Raw genomic sequence first — 21,937 nt, 5'->3', positions numbered from 1 at the left:
CACCCAGGGCAGTAAAGGTTATTATAAGACCTGCAAGGAACTGCAGCAAGGGGTGCCATCTTAGGATTACCAAGTCTCCCTGACAACCAAATCTTGTCTTTTACCTGTGGTTTGGAAGTGATGCCAGAAACAAAAGCTTTTCCTGTTGTACCATCACAAACGTAAACATGTGGTGTTTACTATGAGCTATTGGGACCCTTTGCCTTGGTCAGATTTGACCACAACTGGGCTTTTCAACAACAGGGACTCTGCATGGGCTTGGAATGAAGCAGAGGGTAAATATATATATTGTTTCGTGTTTTTTTTTTTGTGGCACTAGTGGCCTTTATTTTTCCTGACAGGAAAAGGGTGGAGAGAGGGAGAAGACATGCAGCAAAGGTCGCTTGGGCAAGGTGTCAGATCCACAATGGGCTGCGATGCCTCTGAATATGGATTGTGTGTCTTACCCTGCACCACCGCCACGCCTGCAAAGGGTAAATTAAAAAAAGAAAAACACATCAGGCCCATTGTTAACTACAGTGGAGGCTCTGTGATGCTATGGGGTTGGTTCTTGTATACCCTGTTAGCATGACATCATGAAATACCAAGAAATTTCAAATAAATGAATGGGTCATCAGTGGTTCTATCAGCGGGGTAATAATCCAAATCATATGGCCAAACAACAAAGAGAGAGTTGAAAGAATGTGTCTTTTTTTTCCACGTTAATCTCAGTTCCCTAAACTCAATCCGGTAGAAAATCCTTGTGAACTGAAGAGATGACACCATCAGAGAAGACCAAGGACTTTGGACCATCTAGTAAGACGGTATGACGAGGAAAAGTACCCAGCGAAATGTTATTGTAGAAGTACTGTGTTTTAGGTAAAAGAGGATTCAAAGTTTAAAGGCAGGGGTTCTGGTGACTGCTTAAAAACAATTATTTCTTACAGTGGGATTTTTCCCCATTAAATAAATATATCCTAATTTAATGTTTTTCTTTTTACACACCTTTACCAGACATACCAATAATTGTGGAGACTAGGAAAATTTGGAAATTTGGATTTGATCAGAAACACCTCCTCCTTTTCTGAGGCTTTGTTTCTTGATTCATGCTTCTGAGGCCCAACAAACACAACCCAGCTGTAAAAGTGCCACTGTGTGTCCTTTCTCCAACAATTTAACTGTGGTGGGTGACGAAAGCAGTACGATCCTCCTGTTATGTTCTCATTGGGACTTTTTACCAAAAGATATCCATGTTGGGAGCTGCACGGCACGGTGTGCGTGAAGTCATGCAGCGGCACACAATCGCTGCTTCAAAGGCCACGGTGTTTGCACAGCAGGGATGCCCTTTTACACCAACTCGGCTGCTCGGCTTGCGGTGCGCTTGCATTGCCAGCTGGGATGAAACAGATAGCATGTCTATAGGAGGTAGATTTAAATTCCTATGCCTGGCCTCATGTTCACAAGTGCTACTGTTTTCCGCACAAGTCGCTGAAAAAACTGCTTTCTTAGAAAGACAATGTGGTTCCAGACTGTTTGCCTCAGAGGCATAATTACCCCGTAGAAGAAGACAGTCATTACTCTGTGCATCTGCTGAGGCTGTTTGAACTGGGTGCACAAAGTTCTGCTCACACTGAACATGAGTAAAGATTAATGCACATAAAATGATGTTCAGAAATAACAATGTTTATTTCAAAACTGGTTTGATTAAATTATCTAAATACAGAAAAAAGGGAAACCTCTAATTTATAGCTGTGTTTTATTTCCTAAGGGCACACATTTTCTTTAATCAGAAGGTCAGCTGTTTGATTCCTGACCCCTCCATGTGTCAACAGGCCCCTGGCCAAACCACATTCAAGTTTTTACACAATATTCAGGATGCCTGTTCAGAGAATAAAGAGCTTCAGTGTGTGATAAGCACTGCATGAGTGTATGTGAATGAGAAACACAAGTACTTTGTAGTTCATTAAAACATTAAAACTGGGGCAATAATATGCACCTAAGAGCCTGTGTTTTGCTTTTTTGATATTTGTCTAAAACATGTCAGCAGTGGTTTTGGCCTTTAAACTCTCTCATGGAGGCCATATTTGCACATTCTCTCTTTCTTATTCCTGAATCATGAACACTGACCTTAGCTGAGGCAAGTGGGGCCCCCGGTGCTTTACTTGTTGTTCTGGTTTCTTATGTGGCCTCCTGGATAAGTTGGCTGCGCATAGTTTGGTAGGCAGGCCTTTCCTGAGAAGGTTTCTCAATGTTTCACAGTTTTCTTTATTTGTGGATAATGGCTCTTACGGTGTTTCTCTGGACTCCCAAAGCCTTAGAAATGGCTTTATAACCATTTCCACCCTGACAGTTAATAACTTTGTTTCTCCTCAGTTGCTTAATTTCCTTTGATAGGGGCATGATGTGTTACTTCCTGGGGTCTTTTTATCCTACTTCATGTTGTCAGAAAGGTTCTATTTCAGTGATTTTCTGATTTTACAGATCAGGAAGTAATCAGGCCTGGGGATGGCTGGTAAAATTAAACCCAGCTTTCCAAATATTGTGATTAATCAATAGTAATTCATAATTTAATGTAATATCTACTGTATGTCAGTCAAGAGCTCAGGATGGGCTGGTGACACTCACCTAGAGAGAAGATCTCCCACATCAGGACACCGAAGGACCAAACGTCACTCTGGGTTGTGTAGATCTTATCAAATATGGCTTCAGGAGCCATCCACTTCAGTGGCAGCCTGGCCTGTGACCAATGATTGATAAGAGTTAATGCCTTTCTCCCATTAGTGCATCTAACTTATCAATCCCCACACGAACTGTTCAAAAACATCTAAGAAAGCAGCAGCAAGTTTTAACTTTGAAAGCAAGTTTATGTCTCATTTAGCAGAGCAGGTCATTTTTTCTGCCAACTCTGCAGCAGTTTACGGTGAAGCCGTAAATATCAGACAGCTGTATAAATAATTGAATAAATACACAGCAGTCCAAGGCGTGAAAAAACGTACATCTCCTTTGCGAACATAATCCGGGTCCTTATAAATGTCTCTGGCAAGCCCAAAGTCACAAATCTTCACCACATTGTTCTCAGAGAGTAAAATGTTCCGTGCAGCCAAATCCCGATGAATGCACTGATGAAAGACAGGAAAACACTCAGAATCAGAGATTTGTATTTAAAAAAAAAGCATGTTACTGCTCTTCAAACTGGCATGCAAACAATGGAGAAGGGTAGACATATGGTGAAGAGATCAGTAATAGTACAACGGGTGGTATTTTACAACAACAGCCTTATTCTCTAATCAGTCTCATCCGCTCTCCCCAAAACTATGAATGAAATCAAGACTGACATCCTTTACAAACCGCAGGGGAGACATCATCCAGCTAACACAGCTAAAAGTAGGTCAAAACACAGGTGATTGTTGTTTTTCATGACTTCATATATAGGCATTCAGGCACACTGCGGATTTCCATGCACCCTTTAAAACAGAGTGATCCCAATTTAATGTAATGAAAATAAAAACAAAACTTATTTTGCAAATAAAAAAGTGTGACATGCATTTGTATTTCACTCCCTCAACCCTGAGTCAATACTTTGCAGAATCACGTTTCGCTTCATTCACGGCTGCAAGTCTTTTGGGGTTTGTCTCTACCTGCTTTGCACATCTGGAGAAAGAAATGTTTGCCCATTCTTTGCATAATAGCTAAAGCTCAGTCAGATAGGATGGAGAGCATTGGTGAACAACAATTATAAATTCTTGCTAGAAATTCTCAACTAGATTTAGGCAAGGACTTTGACTGGGCCATCCTAACACAAAAATGTGGTTTAATCTTAACCATTCTATTGTAGCTCTGGTTTTTATGTTTAAGGTTACTGTGCTGCTGGTAACTGAACCTCCGTCCCAGTCCCAAATGTTTCCAGAGTTTTCTTCCAGGATTGCCATGGATTTAACTTCATCCATCTTCCCAAAAACTCTGACCAGCTTCCTTGACCCCACTGAAAAAATCCTATTCCCACAGCATGATGCCGCCAATACCACTGCGTAGTGTGTTCTCAGGGTGTTGTGCAGTATAAGGGGCTGAAAACACATGCACGCCACACTTTTTAAAGTTTTCATTCCAGATCACAATTATGCTCTACATTGTGTTAGTCTATGTCATATTTGTAAATGAGAAATGGTTCTCAGATGTTTTGCTTGTGGCATGAATACTTGTGGAAGAAACTGAAGAAGCATCTCTTTGCAGAAGGGAATACCTTGCGTGAAGCCAAGAACTCCATGCCTTTTGCAACTTGGAAACTGTAGCAGATTAGATCCTCCAGGGTCAGAACTCTCTTGTATAAATCTTCAGGTTCTGTAAAATAAAAGCGCAGTGTTTTTTCACCGAGGGTGATTTTCCATAAATTCAAAGCAGCAAATTTTCTTATCTAGGGCTGTTTTTCAAAGCAATCGGTGTGGTCAGCTCCCTACAACTGTCAGATAAATCAGACAAGATAAAACCCAAGGGCTTCCCATGGGAGGAACCTGCAAATGTGAAGACAACAAGTCAAAGTAACATGATGTCCTGTTTCCTCCTACACTCTCTGTCTTTAAAACATCCGTCACGGATGAGAGATCAAAACAGCTTCTTTTGTGTTTTTAAAAAGATGTCAGGTGAAATGTGTGGTTATTAGCCTCATTTGTTAAGTAGCTTCTCGGGAGTCCTTCCACCGCTCCACCTGAGTAAACAGCTAATCAAATCTGAAATAACACTTTGGAAATAAAAAAGGCTGACATGCTGAGCTGGAAGCCAGAGAGCAGAGTCCGACTCCGGTCAGGACAGGAAACAAAGAGACGCCCCCCTAGACTCAGTGGGGTGACAGCGGCTCCTACTGCGGTGATTGTGCTGCCGAACAGGAGGAGGAAACGTCCCATCAGACCTGAAAACAATCAGCGGGGGAGCTTTCGTTCCTGAGGAGGGGGCCGGGGGAGGGAAGACAGTCTTGGTCTTTTACCTTCTTCCTCTTCCTCTGAGTCGCAGAAGCTCTTCTCTTCGTTAAAGCCAGAGCTCGCCGAGCTTCCGGTGCTGGCCACGCTCTCCAGACGACGCTTCATCAGCTCGCTCAGCTCACAGCCCGACCCGGCCGACACCACCTTACCGTCCTGCCTCTGACCAGAAACACAAGCATCGAGATAAATGAGAGAGTAAACGCTCCTGCTGATATGCATCGATATTTTTCTCACACCAGTCACACTCATGAACTTTTGGCTGCAAAGACCATAAACTGAAGAGGTAGGAATGTTCAAATGAAGCTGCTCACCTTGTAGACGAGAAAGTCATCTCTCTTGCTTCTCAAGTAGTTGGACAAGTTGCCGTATTTGCAGAACTCCACAATCATCATTAAAGGTCCTGTTGAAGATGACATAGTTATGTGAATATCAATAGTCCGCCTTGAAGACAAAAATACTTTTTTTTTTATCTACGAAGACCCGTTTACAGTCAACCTGGTTGTGATTTTGTTATAAATCTGCTCATCTCTAAACATGTTTCTCCCTCTGCAGTTCTAAAGCTCACCTCCAAGTTTGGTGCAGGCTCCCAGGAGGTTGACTACATTCAGGTGATTGCCAATGTGGATCAGGATCTTTAACTCCGACATCAGAGCTTTACGCTCATTCAATGTAGCACCACCTGCAAAAACAGACAATTTCACTGAATAACATCATCCCATTATTCTAATGTCTTTTCATGGAGGCAGAGTTGATCAATAATTAATACTGAGATTTAGAAATCTCAAACTATTTAGGATTTAGGACTGAGATGACCATGGATTAATGATGATTTTGTATTTGAATTGATTTGGCCATTAGATTATCACCCTCCAGATAAACCCAATCCCAGCCCATTTTCAGTTTTTTGGTAGAGCTCAACTAATCTTAATTTTTAGTCTGGCTTCAGGTTCCAGGTAAACTTCCTGTTTATGTTTCTGATGGTAGGACAGAAAAGGTGTTTTCCTGACATGCTTCCAACACAGCCAGTGGGTTTGTAGATAGACACTTGATGACCTCAAGATAACTTTTGTCACTTCAGTTCTCTAACAATGAGTTTTGGTGAGTTTCTTATCTCCCTTACATCCTCCTGACTATGGCATGGAGACAAGATCAACACAGGTTCTTACTCAGCGTTTTTGTCCCTGCTCTAATTAATTTTAAACATCTTAATTATTGCTCTATTTTCTTGTAGCCATTTCACGACGTGAAAATCCTCTTCCCTTACTTGAATGGCAAGTTTTCTTATCTTGCCCATTTTAAAGCATGGTTAAAAGAAATTGGCCTCTTTCTCACAGCATATTTATAGCCCATTGAAATGAGAATTTATAGATTATTAATTAACAGTTCCTAGACAATGATCAATTTAAAGAAGAAAAGGATACATTAATATTCTTAAATATATTTATTTGCTAAAAGAATTGTTAGGGGTGTCAATAATTGGTGACATTTTTTTCTCCCATTGAATAAATGCACTTAAATGTTGAATTATTTTGTTATTTATTATTCTACTGCTATAAAGCATTCATTTATAAGACTTTATCCACAACCTTACTAGGGGTGCAAATAAATGTGGAGGGGGCTGTAAATTTGTTATGTTATCATACAGGCATTTCCCTCTATTTATCAATGCAAATTACAACCTAAAACTCTAACAATGAAATAAAGAATCATAATAAAATTCAAGAAACTTTTACTAATTATTGTCTTCATTTATCCAGTTTTTACCAACATTTTCTTCACTTTCTGTTTGCAACCATTAAAACTTGAAATTTTATCTCTATAAAGACAGAAAAAACAAGTTTCTAAATGCTTAAGAGCATGCACTATCTTTTACCTTAATTTTATTTCTAGTCTCCTTCTTTTTATGCAATATGAAACAGATATGTTTGCATTTTGCAAGTGCGCAGACAAAACTGGATCAAAAACAAAAATAAATTAAGAATTCATTCTTGATGTGCCGCAAACATTCCCCATACAAGTTTCAAGTTTATAAAGCAGCTCTTACTAGATCTGATCGCACCTCAAACACATAAACCCAGACAAAATTAGGATAAGCATGTGTGCCTAAATTACATGTCTGATTGTGGTTAATTTAAACAATACCATCGTCTCGAAATATATAAATCAAGACTTTTAGGTTGTTTCTTTGACCAACACCAGATTTATGAGACAAAAGCAGCCACGGACTCTGAAGTCACAGAGCTGCTGCATCCCATTAAATCTGACCTGCGACCACTCTTCCTCTCAGAGAGTCTGTGATTTATGCCCAGACGTGAGTCACAAAGATAAGACAGTGGGCAATGAGTGTAGCTGAAACACTTACTGTTAATGTTTGCTTATATATAAATATACTAATCTTCACCTTCTGGTGTGCAGGTTAATTCTTAAGTAATAAAAAAGAAGAAAATCACAAAAAATGAAAGAAAGATATGCCAAAAGTCAGTTTAGCTGCCTTGTTTTCGTTTATTTCACTTTGAGGCAGATATTAGAACTCACTAAGAGTATTTGTGCATTAAACCAAAGCAAAAACAATTAGATGTTTCTAAACAATAGAATAAAAAAGACAAATAAGAATGATTTGTTGATAGTTCTGTTTCTTGCACTTTTGAACTTTTCCTCATCTGCAGAGGTGAACACAGCTGTGAAGCACAAACTGAACGCTTACTCAATCTCCTTATTAGCTGCAGGGTTAGGGGTCTTAGCCTCTACCTCCACCTCACTTTGCAACAAACACGTGTCTAACTCTTTGCTTTGAACTATTAAACCACACATGTCTGCAACATGCACAAGAAATACATTTGCAGAGACGAAGGAGATACACTAGTCACATGCTTCACAAACAACCTGAGCAAATGATGTTCATGTAAGTTCTCTCATTATTTGTTACTTGTTTTTAATGTGTTTTAATGTCCTTCCTACCTTTCAGCATTTTTACCGCAACCGTCTTGCAGGTTGAGAGCTTGTCAATCCCAAAAGCAGAGGCCTCTACCACTTTTCCAAAAGCTCCATGGCCGAGCGTTTTACCTGATAAAGACATCAAACATGTCAGAGTAGGAGCTAAATCAGACCCCCTGGGGATAAACAAGCAAACATAAAAAACAAAGTTAAGGGTTTTAGAAAACCAACTGGGGCTCTGATATTCTAGTATTTAGAGAATAATTTATGGTGCACTTTAGCTGGGTGGACAGAGCAGGTCAAGGTTAGGTGATGACTCAGCTCTGCAGCTGCAGAGAGATGTGACACCTCTACCATGTATCTTAATGAACAGCTTTAACAATTAAGTTTTAACCTTTTGTATTTTTTCTCCTTGACAGATTGGGTCAAGCAAATAAATCTGTTAGATGGACAAAAGAAGTAAAAATAAAACTGACTCAATAAGATTCCGGAACCGGAACCTGGAAACGTAGACTTTGTTCAAGCACCTTTTGATTCAGTTTTAGCCTTCAATTTTCTTTGGTAGGAGTCTACTAACATACCACATCTTGACTTGGTAATGTTTGCCCACTCCACCTTGCAGAACGTCTCCAGATCTATTCAGGTTGGGGGGACATCTCTTTCTCCAAGTCACCCCACATAGATTCTGCCAGATTTAGTTCTGGACTCTGTCTAGGCCATTCCAAAATGTTCCTTTTCCTCTCATAAAGTCTTTCTTTTGTTGATTTGGATGTTTGCTTAGACTCACGGTAAAGCTGTATCTCCAGAGCATGATGCTCCTACCACCATAGTTCAATGTGGTTATGGTGTGCATTGGGTTATGTGCAGTCTTGATCTTTGTACCAAACTTACATTTTTCAATTATGGCCAAGAACTTTGGTTTCATCAGACGATAAAACATTTTGCTCCACAATGTTCTGGGTGATTTTAGCCAGGTCTGGATATTTTCTTTGGAGAAAAAAGGCTTCTGTCTTGCAGCCCCACTCTTTGGTCCAGACATGTGGAGAATATACAGGGTTTGAACAATGAAACTGAAACACCTGGTTTTAGACCACAATAATTTATTAGTATGGTGTACCCCACCTCTCGCCCATAGACTACTGGAGATAGGCACCAGCTCCCCCGCGACCCACTATGAAATAAGCGGTAGAAAATTACTGACTGACTGACTGACTGGTGTAGGGTCTCCTTTTGCGGCCAGTACAGCGTCAATTTGTCTTGGGAATGACATATACAAGTCCTGCACAGTGGTCAGAGGGATTTTAAGCCATTCTTCTTGCAGGATAGGGGCCAGGTCACTACGTGATACTGGTAGAGGAAAACGTTTCCTGACTCGCTCCTCCAAAACACCCCAAAGTGGCTCAATAATATTTAGATCTGGTGACTGTGCAGGCCATGGGAGATGTTCAACTTCACTTTCATGTTCAATCTTTCATCAGTCTTGCTGTGTGTATTGGTGCATTGTCATCCTGATACATGGCACCGCCTTCAGGATACAATGTTTGAACCAATGGATGCACATGGTCCTCAAGAATGGTTCGGTAGTCCTTGGCAGTGACGCGCCCATCTAGCACAAGTATTGGGCCAAGGGAATGCCATGATATGGCAGCCCAAACCATCACTGATCCATCCCCATGCTTCACTCTGGGCATGCAACAGTCTGGGTGGTACGCTTCTTTGGGGCTTCTCCACACCGTAACTCTCTCGGATGTGGGGAAAACAGTAAAGGTGGACTCATCAGAGAACAATACATGTTTCACATTGTCCACAGCCCAAGATTTGCACTCCTTGCACCATTGAAACCAACGTTTGGCATTGGCATGAGTGACCAAAGGTTTAGCTATAGCAGCCCGGCCGTGTATATTGACCCTGTGGAGCTCCCGACGGACAGTTCTGGTGGAAACAGGAGAGTTGAGGTGCACATTTAATTCTGCCGTGATTTGGGCAGCCGTGGTTTTATTTTTTGTGGATACAATCCGGGTTAGAACCCGAACATCCCTTTCAGACAGCTTCCTCTTACGTCCACAGTTAATCCTGTTGGATGTGGTTCGTCCTTCTTGGTGGTATGCTGACATTACCCTGGATACCGTGGCTCTTGATACATCACAAAGACTTGCTGTCTTGGTCACAGATGCGCCAGCAAGACGTGCACCAACAATTTGTCCTCTTTTGAACTCTGGTATGTCACCCATAATGTTGTGTGCATTTCAATATTTTGAGCAAAACTGTGCTCTTACCCTGCTAATTGAACCTTCACACTCTGCTCTTACTGGTGCAATGTGCAATCAATGAAGACTGGCTACCGGGCTGGTCCAATTTAGCCATGAAACCTCTCACACTAAAATGACAGGTGTTTCAGTTTCATTGTCCAACCCTTGTAGAAGACTGCGTTCGCATGTAGAACACAATCAGTTCCTGGTGGAAATTCATGCAGCTCCTACAGTGCTGCTATCGGTCTCTTGGCAGCCTCCCTAATCAGTTTCAGTCTCATATTTTCATCAAGCTTTGAGAAACTATGCCCATGTTTACCCAGGTCTTCTCCAGTTTTTGGATATAATGATGTGAACTGTTTTCTTCTCTTCTCCTGACTGATACATTGAACAATCAGAACATTTTTATCATTTGTATTTTACATGTGCATTTTTGAGACTTCTGCCTCTTTAACAAAGTTGCCACTGTCTTCAGAAAGCTGCTGTATTGAATCCTATACTTGTCTTCTACCCACTGGGGCAACAACTAAGACTCCTAGGTGCTTAAGTAGAAGGCAAATGGACTTCTTCTCTTGTTTCTTAAAGATGTTTAACCTTTCATCCAAAATACTTCTTTACTTCTGAACATAGCAGAAACAGGCTTATGAGTTGTAGTCAGAACAATCACACTAATAGGGTCATTAAGGTCACTAATGGGGCAATTAGGACACGTGAGTCCTGAATTTATATTCAGCTAAGTGTGTGGTTCACTCACACACTGGGTCATGTGACCAAAGCAACCCACATAGCATTGTTGGGGACATGTTTGGATCATCAAGCAACAACTGACCCAACATAAAGTTAACAGAGGGGGTTCTCATATGTTCTAACTGTCCCATTAATGACCTTAACGGCCCTATTATGACTACAACTTATAAGCCTGTTTCTTCCAAACATCTTTAGAACAGAGCCTTGTGAAGCCTATTTTATGGATCAGTACCAAGTGTTTTGTAAGGCATATAAGCAATATCCTTTCGAATGGAAAAATGTGATAAATACGTGACCGTAAATGCCTAAACTTGTAATCAATTATGATAAAAAAGGGAGGGCATGTTGAGGTTATTCTTTTTGTTAAATGCCCCCACTAACGCAATCCAGTTGTTAAAATACAGAATTTCTGACTTTTCTTTCTTGAATTGTTAAAAATATGTGGCAGTTTGTTTATAAAACTAAAGTTTCACATTCATTGATTGTTACTGCAGCTCACCGAGACGCAGGCGGTCACGGGGAAACTCCCATTTGCTGCTGTCATACTGAAGGAGGTCGTTCTGCTCATCGAGAGGGTACTCTTCAGGATCAATGATGATAGATGGACCCATCTTGTAGTGAGCTGGCTGCTGAAGAAGTCACAGAAGTATTATAAATATTATCTGTAGTTTTGTATTTTTTATGTTTGCGTCTAAGGTTTCATTTTGAGTGAGAAAGAAGCAAACAAAAGGCTGAGATATATTTTTTCCACATGACTCAGCTGAACCCAAATACTTAGAAATCCAGGCTAAATTTATCATTCAGTAATTCACAACAGGCATGAGTTAGTGACATCTATGAGGCAAACTGGTCAACACTGAGAAAAAAGTCCCACTTCCACAGACGTAAAGCTTACCTTCCTCAGCTTTCGGATGAACATGATGAGCATAATCCAGAGGAACGTGGCAGCAGCTCCAGTGCACACCAAAATTATGACCTCAATGTTTGACTTGCCTTCAACTCCTGGAAAGAGAAGAGTTGCTGTCAAATACCGGAATGGCTTGGCATGAAGACAGCATTTTTTTTCCTGAATTCATTTGCTGCTGTGGTTTGCTGACAGAAAATTTATGGAGAATTTACCATCAAAACCTAAACCGTCTGTTGCACATTTACAAATAAAAATCATAGTTTCAGCCTGAAGTCACTGAGGCTTTTATGTCACTCCTTCTCGGTTTTGTTTACTTGCTAAATTCCCTGAAATGTTCCTCTGAATGTGAAAAAGGAAGTGGAATAGCAATTTTGTCTGGGACAAACATGCCACGCTTCTTCTAGAGATGTTATTACCAAACATTGCTTTTGAAGCTATTCCTGCATTCACAAAAGGTTTATTTTCCAGTTTCCGACTGACATTCCCACAGAAAGGACAACAATAAATCTTGTTAAAACAGACCTGAGTGTCTTAACAGAAAGGCTTTCCGCCAAAACTGAGATCATAAAACCCATGAAGGAATTCACTTGGCATTCCTGGCAGCTGCCAGTTTTCTGTCAAGGGCCATTTTTCCTCACTAAAGTCAGGCCAAAGCTATTAGCAGTGATGAAAAGAAAACAGGAGGCCAGAACGGCCTCTTTGATACCCCTGGATGCGGAGACAAAAAAGCCTCCGGTCCTACTGCTTGGACTAATTACTCTGTTTGATCTGATGTGTGGAGCTGATGTTTTTTCTCCTCATCCCACAGAGAGATGAACTCACCAAGCACAGTGACGACAGCGCTCGTTTTTGCTAATCCCTCAATATTTTTGGCCACACACTCGTACCGACCCTCATCGTCTTTCTTCACCCTTTCGATGATGAGAGTCCCGTCTTCTTCAAGTGTGACCCCTGCAACGCACAAGCGTTGAGTTGATTGTGGTATTTTAATATGAAAAACATGGTTCTCAACACTCTGGATGTGCTGTGTAAAAGCAGATGAAATTATTTCCGCAGCTGAGGGTTGCCTTGCATCCACAAATAACACGTTTGTCAAGGAAATGTGCTTGTTTCTCACCAGCTTTGTTCTGAAGCTGAAGATGTTAAGGATAAAACATTGAATAAAATTATCATTATATCATGTCATGCGGTGTTATTCTGAAGAATACCTGGACTCTCTTCCACTTCTACGTCGTTTTTGTACCACCGGATCAGGGGACGAGGAACCCCCGAAGCAAAGCAAGCCAGAACCAGGGTGCTGCTGCTGTTTACGTCCTGATTGGTCAGATTCTGACTGAGCCATGGCCGTTTTCTCTCTGCACAAAAATGAACAAAACCAAGTTATTAATAGCTGCCGTTTTATTTAAAAAAATATTTCAGCGAGCCAAGACGTGACTCAAATACAGATGCAATTTATCAAACCTGTGTTGCATTCAGCAGCAGCATGGAGGCCTAAAAGTGCCACAATAAACCTCACATTGATGACTTAAATGTGTCAATAATTAAAATGTACAATAAATTAACTAATTTATATATAAATCATTCTGTATTTTAAATAACTTTGTTTTTATTTACAAAAGGCATGTATAACTCTTTTATTATTTAATTATTTCAAGTTTGCCTGCGGAATTTATTTTATACCTAAGCTTTAAGCATCAGAGGTAGTGGGTGGGGCTGTAAGCAAGAAGGTCCTGTGTTCAACTCCCGGCTGGGGGTCTTTCTGCATGGAGATTACATGCGGCATGTGTGGGTTCTCACCGTGTACTCCAGCTTCCTCCCACAGTCCAAAAACATACCTGTTAGGTTAATTGGTCTCTCTACATTGCCCTTTTGTGTGAATGAGTGTTTGCATGGTTGTTTGTCATGTATGTCTCTGTGTTGCCCTGGCAATCTGTCCAGGGTGTACCCTGCTTCTCGCCCATAGACTGCTGGAGATAGCCACCAGCTTCCCCGTGACCCACTGATTGACTATCATTATTTTATTATTAGTATAATTATTAACACATTAAATATTTATGAAAACCATTTAGTCAGTCAGTCAGTCATTTTCTACCGCTTATTCCATAGTTGGTCGTGGGGGAGCTGCGGCCTATCTCCAGCAGCCTATGGACGAGAGGCAGGGTACACCCTGGACAGGTGAAAACCATTTATTTCCAGTTTTATTTAAATTATGACATGAATAAATTATTATTTAATAATTTATTTATTTATTACTTTGTGGCACTTTTAGAATACAACAATCAGGCAGGCTGGAAATGCAGTTGGCTTGTCGTTTCCTTCTCTGACTTACCCTCCACCACTAAGACAGCCGTCTTGACTCTGAACTCTCTTGGATTGTGCAGCTTGAATGCATGGCACTGGTACCCTGTGCTGCTGTTTCGGGACACACTGTGCAGATTGAGAGACATGGAAATGGAGTGGCGATTGATCTGGAAATTAGATACTTTGGTGGTGATTGTTTCATTCTTGGAGTCCAGCCACCGTAAGCTTGTGTAGAGGTAACGGGTGGCCCTGCAGGTCAGATTGACGTTGTCTCCCTCTACGGCTGTTTGAGGTTCGATGGCGACTTCCTCTGGGTAATCTGAACAGAAGACAAACTCTGCAATAATTTCATAGATCAGAAGGACATCTGTTTTACAGTAAAGACACCCATATTATGCAATAGCCGAGGTCTTTCAACACATAAACTGCTTGTCAGAAGGGAAGGAATGTCAAATTCGCTGTTGTTTCCTGTTTAATCACCATTAATTGGAAGCACGTTGGAGGACAGCGTTGCTGATGCCGCTTCTGCGCTCAAACTGGAGCGAGGCTGACTATGTGACCCATGAGGGCCAGACTGTGCTTGTTTATTCAGTGTGCTGGAAAGCATTCTCTGTTCTATAAAAGAGGACAGCTGTTATCACAATTGTCCCCTTCTTTTTTTCCCTGCAGCGTTTCATCGGTCTCCATCTTCCTCACCTCTGGAGGAGAGTCGGGTTCCTCCTGGGAATCGCTCTGGGAGAATTATCCTGTAGTTACTTGCCATCTTCTCTTTTAAAAGGTTTCTCTATATTCCCTTGTGTCTGCTCTTCAGAAAAAGTGATTTGTACAAGTTTTACAAAAAAGTGTTTTGCTTTATTCCAACACCTTATCCCTGCTGTTATTACATAACTGTCTCAACAAACAACCTTTTGGGGAACATTTGGAAACGCTCAGATGCACATAAAAAAGTAAACTCTCACTTGCACAGACGCAAGCTCAGAGAGTAAGAGGAATGACCTGCTGGCACCGGAGCAGGAATGCAGTTATTCATAGATGTTTTTAAACGCATGCCATTATAGCTCCCCAGATGGCTCAGGACACATTCGCCTCTCTTCCGCCTTCAAGCCGTTCAGCTACAGTGGAAGATGTTTTCAATTAATGCCCCCCTCTGGTCTCTTTATTGCACAACACAATCTGTGCATTCCTTTCCCACTCTTGCAGTTCATTAAAGCGTGCACTGTAGATGATTTGAAATAATCCAGCACTTTTCAATTAGGGGTGAAACTATTTCTAATATATATTTTTTTGCGCTCCACTTACCGTCAACGTAGAAAGGGAGATTGATGATTGCCATGCCTAGTTTGTTCTGGGCCTTGCAGCGGTATTGTCCAGAAACATTAGCCTCTCCAATCACCAGGGTGCTCACAGTCTAGAAAAGATAATTAAATTTACATCAATATTAAACAACTTATCAGCACTCGCCTACCAGATGTGTGCTGATAGGACTATGCGGCCTATTGATAAAACTTCCACCTCTCTTCTCAAGGACAATGGTGCTTCTATCAGTGTTGACAGTCTAATTCTTGCAAACACACTCAGACTTACGTTCGCACCCTCAAGATTCCACCGTACCCTTGCTAAATCTTTACTTATGTGTGTGTTGCTTACCCCCTGCTGAGGTTTTTTTTGTACCACTTCAGACTGTTTTCTGCTAAGAATAGAGTCTGAAATATGATTTTTTTTCCCTCCTTTCTCACTTTACCTAAATGTGTGATTTCATTACTTTTCATAGATTTTCAGATTTCTCGGAAGGATTACCAGCAAAAGCTAAATATTATTAGTATTTGAACATTTTACTACAGCTGTTTTTACACCAATGACCTAGATTTTTTGATTTCTTAGAAGGATTGTATTACAACAATTTCATACCAGTGAAAGCCAAACATTATTAGTATTTAAAAAGTTTGGACCTACCAGTGACCCAGCTTCTCTACTTAGACTTCAGTGAGCGCCCATGACTGTTACTATTTGAATGATGGGACCACAACTGCCTCATACCAGCGACCTCAAGGATTAATATTATCATTTTTCTTCTAGCACAGGATGAATTCCTTACCACAGAGGACTTAATTAGCTAATTACCTCTATTAGAAAGATTGGATTAGAACCAGCTCTTACCAGTAAACCCCCAAGGATTATTCATTTCATTTGATTTGTTTTTCTGTGTTTGATTTTCTGTATCATTGTAATGTTTTTCCTTGCGTACAGCGCTTTGAGTGCCTTGTTGCTGAAAAGCACTATATAAATAAACTTGACTTGACTTGACTATCAGAATTATTAAGATTATTCCCTTTTGTGTTTCAGTTGCCAAGAAACCTACATGTAGACACTGGCAAGTGCGTATCTTTTACCAAAAACAGCCACCAACTTAAAACTTATGTTTTATTGTGATTTTGTGTGATAGACCAACTCAAAACAGAATCTAATTGTGAAATGAAAGGCAAATGATGCATGGTTTTCTATATTAATTTTTTACAAACTAGTCTGTAATTTAATCTTAGTATAAAAATAAATCTTCCATTTCTAAATTCCACACTTTCCCAGACTAAAATGTTTAGATTTTTCTTACCTGATTCTAAAGTTGGGTTCTGATATGAAAAATTTATATTTCACCTCTTGTTTTGGTGCTTAGTTCCTTTCAAACTTTGCATTTACTTACACTTGTCCAATGTGGATTGGAATTTACTACAGAAAATCTAATTCTTTGAAAGCTCAGGCGGTGATTTCTGATATGTTTACATTGTTTAGATTGAGCTTTATTTCGAACACGTCGCTTGTTGTTTGTTGTGTTCAAGGTCAAGGTAACCTTTATTGTCCCCAAGGGGCAATTTGTTTTGCAGCGAGCAGATAACACATCTAAAGAAAACTCAGAATTTCAAATACGAAAGAAAGCAAGAACTCATAAAATCATGCCCCAGTTCACTAAATCCATCAGCTGTCACTATTAACAAATTAACAACTATATACACCTACATTTATCCATGCATCCTACAATACAAGTACTTATACCACACATCAGCTAACTTTCAAACATTGAAAAAAGTACGTGTTTCATCTTAAACAGATCCAGTTGAAGAACAATAGGTCCAGTTAAAAAATCGGATCGGATTGAATCGAATCGAATCCGGGGGCGAAACATTTGCCACTACCGACCAAAGGAGACAGAGACTTTGTAGGAAAATCATGCAGTTTAATGGCTGCTGTGACATATATGTGACTTTTACCCAGCCATGAGTCCCACTGTAATAACATACATATTAACACTCGAAACTTGCTGTCCAATGATTGTTGGGCTGTGACCTCTACCTGATCTGTCAGACTGCTTCATGAACCAATCAGGCGTGACAGGAGCTACAATTAAAGTTTCATCATATCGTAGGACATGTTCAATTTAATCTCAGTATAAATACAGCTGCTCTCTGAAAACCTCAGTGGTTCACTACCACTTGCATGCAGAAGTCCACTGATTAGAAACCAGAAGAAATGCAGGGAGTGCGGGAACTTTACATTTATCAGTACCCTGATGTTAATCAACAGATGCATCTGGAGTTTTAAAGCCCTCTGAGTCACCCTCAAACCTGTGCTACAGGCCCAGAGTTGGGTTATAATGTCTGTATCCTGAAAAGCAGCACTTATGACATACTCAGTTTAAAACAAATACAACATTTTAATGGCTTAGATAGACAAAATAATAACTGAAACCTGGATGAGAGCCAGATGGCGGTGGGTTCTGTTTAAAGTTTTTTGTGGACATCTGTTTTTTTTGGCATGCAGTGAGCTAGAATGAGGAGGTTTGTCTGGTGTATACTGGGTCACAACTTCCTGATCTGCCATTGTGTTTGCTCTCAGACAAAATTAACCCATTTTGGCTCTCCTCAAAAACATTCAGGCAGCACAGAAAGATTAAAGTTGTATCATATTGTCCGGTCCATGCTGATACGTCATCTGTAAAAACATGATGGAGAGGTCATATCGTATTATGTTACCCACCATGATGCAACCTGAGATTAAAAACATTCATACTCCTGAAGGGGTGACCTGACCAGACGCACTGTGACCCATGGGTCCGTGTTGCCCCCCCCAGGCCAACGTTTTCCCTCAGACTGTGAGCTGGACGAGCCTTTCCACTGGAGGGGGCCGGCCCCGACTGTGATCCCTTTCACGGGCCGGCACAATTTATGTGGGGTGACAGAGAGGAATTTGCTGCCAACAAATCCCTTTCCTTTTAAACCCGGGCTTGTTATCATTGACCCGTTGGTCCAACCCTCATAAAACACCAGCGACCGGCTGCAAGCATGTGTAAATAAGTTCTGCTGATCCATTTATGTTAAACACATATTAGAACTGATGCACTGTGAAAATATATAAATTTACAGTTTATTGATGTGTAGGTAATTAATTTATTTATTTATTTCCAACCCAATGAAAGAAGAGGAATCTGTAAGTAAATGCAAAAAAGAATTTCTAGCCCTATTTTGACCCAGTATTCTGCAGTGTGTTTGTTCTGACCTAATCCTGCAGAGTAAGGTGAGGTTTGCAGAAACCTGCTTCTATTTATCTTTTGGGATAATCGTGTTAGTTGCTGGCTTCCTCAGGAATTGATGTCTGCAGCTTATCATTATAATATGTTTTAATTGTGGACCTCATACTGTGGATTTTGATGTTAATTTGCACAAAGCATTATAAGAGACGATGTAAAGTGCAAAAGCTTTAATGTCCCACTAGTTTGTTAAACTTTGCTTTGAAAGAGTGAAATATTATTGTAATCTTTTAATTAATCAACAGTTCTTTTGGGTTTCAGAAGGTCTTCTCTAGACTTTGGCTCTTTGTTCACACATTTTCAGTCCACTCCTTGATCCTAACAAGGACAGTGGATTGTACAGTCAGTGATGGAGCTGCTGTATGAAAATATTGTGGAGGACAAAAGAAGTTTCAAGTCAAAAATTAGAAAACAGAAACTTATGTATAGAATATTAACTGTATCTTCAACCAAAAACTAGGAAACAGTCTAAGATTTGACACAAGACCTGAGAGATCCATAATTTATCTAAAAGCTCTTTTGGAATCATGTTTTTGGTGCAAAAATCCTATTTTATGTCTGTTAAACTGTGTAACCTTTGACATTTTATAGACTAAATTAAATAAATATATGTAAATTGTGTCTTTGTGACAGGCTGACTCATTCAAAGAGTTCAGAGATACACATTATATATTCATCATGTGAGAAAACAACCCTAGTTCAACTAATAAGTGTAGGAACTATTTTTATATCTGAATGATACATATTTTAATGTTTAAAGAATCCATCTGCTAAAATATGATCCAGTGCAGGCTTGAAAAAAGGTGAAAAAAACAGCCAAAGTCTAAATAAAAACTAGTAGTTTAGAAGTATTTATCAAGATCATTTTTAAGTATTACAAAAAAGTTTGGAAGCAGAATATAAAGAATATAAATGAGTCAGGGCTTTTGCAAGGTACTGTAAATACGATTATCTCTTCTTATGGCGTGGAGAAGGGCTCAGTTTCTGAAATGCGATCCTTGGCTTTTGGCTATGGTCATACAGCATCAAATAATATCTGAGTATACGAGTCCCTGGCAATGATGCAGATTTAAGGTGCAGCTGTTTCATTTACAGGCTCTCTTCGCACAAAAACACTGTAAAAAAGGGGTGACTTTCACTGTGGTAAAACTAATTTAACTTGTCAGTTTACTGATGCCTCCCGTTCCTAAACTAAAGTGATTTTCACCAGGGTCAGCTTTAGTCTTCTCCTGTGGGTGAACTGAAGGTCAGAAAAACAGGCTGCTAGCCTCAGGCGTTGGTGTTTAGAGGTCAGATGCATAGATCTGCACCTCTGCCTTTGGTGCACAACCAAGAGACAAATAGATTAAATGCACACATGTTTCAGAGTGTGATTTCACACAAGCAGGAGGACTGAATGCGTGCAGACTTCATTTGAATCAGATGGACTTGCGCTGCAGCTCTGCAGATTTGCGTTTGAACTCAAAAAGCAAAAAGTCAGTCAGATGTCAGTCAGATGTTAGAAGCAGTGCATGTATTTTCTGTGCTGCATTTTTATGGTCTGAAGATATTTTCTCTTTCAAAGTGTCACTATGTGTTGATTTTTTTTAAATTATGTTTCCTTAAGCATGTCTAAAGCAGTAAAGCAGCCCAAATATACCATGCTTTCCTGAGTGTTGTTGGAATAAATCATGTTTTTCTGAGTGCACAGGTGAATAGAAAACAGATTATTTGTAGATCAAGGGTAGTGAGGATATTTTAATTATTCATGGTCACTAAGAATTCCAAAATTAACCAATTAGTTATTGTTTTTTCACACCATTTATGAACAGAACAACATGCTTTTAAAAGTGCATCTGTGGTTATAGAACTAATACTTTAGAGTGCACACCTTGTTTTTTCCTTGAACCAGTTCAGTCTTGACGTTTATGTTCTTGATCCAGTTGTGGTAATTATTTCCTTGGGCATCAGGCTTCACCACGATGTCGTCTTTGTAGATGCAGCTGCAGAAAAAAGAAGTTTTAAAATTCTTCATGTCACATCTCCAGTGATGAAAACCTCTCATGCAAAGTTCACATTTATGGACTGCCAAAAGGCAAATATCATCATATTTTAAAACCATAAAACCTAGTAATGTTTTATGTTTTAAACATTTATAAATCACAATCTGCTTTTCTTTTGCTTTTTCAACCAGATAATTAATTTTGAAAGCACTTTATGAAAACAAAAAGCCTTTGCAGACATGCAACTTCCAAAATCTGCAGAACCATTAGACACGGTTTCTTTATAAACAAAATTATGTATGGCCACTTATCGGTGATACAGACATGGAGTTTACCAAGCACTTAAAGAGGAACTCAACCCCATGTAAAAGAATAACTTCACTCCCAGACAAATTCTGAAAAATGCCACCAAAGCGGGCGGTGCCAAGTGTGGGGATGAAAGGAGGGGGTCAAGCAATTCCAACTCCTGACTTGCAACAGGGCGTGTCTGAGTGAAATGGTTTTATACCCGAATGTGGGGGCTGTGACGTAAGCACATACCAAGCTGTGCCGTTTGAACCAATAGGAAAATTCAACTGTAGTAGCCACCAATCAAACACATAAGGGCAGCACTAAGACGATTTTAGGACAAATATTGCAGAATTAAACAAGTTAACATGAAATTTAAGATAATGGCACAGTAACATAAAGATAGCACACATATGCAAAATCCACTAAGGTGTAAATTTTACGGTCTTTTTTGCTCTTATGTGTCTGATGTCCGCAGATGTGTTAAATCAATAACTGCTCTTGCTTAGCTTTAGCTGCAACTCTTGTTTTCACTATATCTGAGCCGAGTGTTTGACTGCAGTAATTTTAAATTTCCTTCAGTCAGCTACATGAGTAGCATGAAGATTAAAATAATTATTTAGGACCAATGATGGTTTTGTGGGAAACCTAACTGCAGACGCACTCACAGAGTTTAAATGGCATGACAGATGGCGTCCCCAGAAAAATGTTTTGACAGCTGCATTAATGTAATGGTAGTTTAACTCAGGAGGAAATCACTGACTGCTTATGTGGAGAAAAGCAAAACTTGCACAACCACTATATCACCCACTAATATAGAATAGACTAAAATAATAGTCAGAATTGGAGCAGAAATTACGTCTATCTAAATGCTGACAGAAATTTTGTGTTTCAAATTACAGTTTTCTGTGGTCATTTGCCACTGTGGTGAATTACAAGCAGACTGAGTTCTCAACAGAGTGCTTTTAAATCTTGCAATAGGAAGCCAGTTTGTTAGG

The 21,937-nt window shown here is 39.9% G+C and overlaps 1 protein-coding gene across 2 annotated transcripts in view; it reads right to left on the bottom strand.

Annotated features, from left to right (window-relative positions):
- kdrl (kinase insert domain receptor like) overlaps positions 1 to 21,937 on the bottom strand; it is a 63,834-nt gene that overhangs the window by 19,025 nt on the left and 22,872 nt on the right. Inside the window, exons 11-24 of one of the 2 annotated variants that reach the window (XM_047353611.1) lie at positions 20,540 to 20,651; positions 15,390 to 15,498; positions 14,119 to 14,409; positions 12,998 to 13,144; positions 12,612 to 12,740; positions 11,778 to 11,884; positions 11,382 to 11,511; positions 7,911 to 8,015; positions 5,518 to 5,631; positions 5,264 to 5,352; positions 4,958 to 5,111; positions 4,220 to 4,317; positions 2,976 to 3,098; positions 2,605 to 2,716 (exon numbers count right to left, since the gene is read on the bottom strand). In XM_047353611.1, coding sequence (XP_047209567.1) covers positions 2,605 to 2,716; positions 2,976 to 3,098; positions 4,220 to 4,317; positions 4,958 to 5,111; positions 5,264 to 5,352; positions 5,518 to 5,631; positions 7,911 to 8,015; positions 11,382 to 11,511; positions 11,778 to 11,884; positions 12,612 to 12,740; positions 12,998 to 13,144; positions 14,119 to 14,409; positions 15,390 to 15,498; positions 20,540 to 20,651 — 1,820 coding nt within the window. The remainder of the gene's footprint in view (positions 1 to 2,604; positions 2,717 to 2,975; positions 3,099 to 4,219; positions 4,318 to 4,957; positions 5,112 to 5,263; positions 5,353 to 5,517; positions 5,632 to 7,910; positions 8,016 to 11,381; positions 11,512 to 11,777; positions 11,885 to 12,611; positions 12,741 to 12,997; positions 13,145 to 14,118; positions 14,410 to 15,389; positions 15,499 to 20,539; positions 20,652 to 21,937) is intronic. The other variant, XM_047353612.1, reaches the window with a different exon arrangement.

The sequence above is a fragment of the Girardinichthys multiradiatus genome, chromosome 23, assembly GCF_021462225.1.
Source record: "Girardinichthys multiradiatus isolate DD_20200921_A chromosome 23, DD_fGirMul_XY1, whole genome shotgun sequence".
Taxonomy (NCBI): domain Eukaryota; kingdom Metazoa; phylum Chordata; class Actinopteri; order Cyprinodontiformes; family Goodeidae; genus Girardinichthys; species Girardinichthys multiradiatus.
Note: the sequence above shows the minus strand (reverse complement) of the source record. Positions and strands in the feature narration are given on the sequence as shown.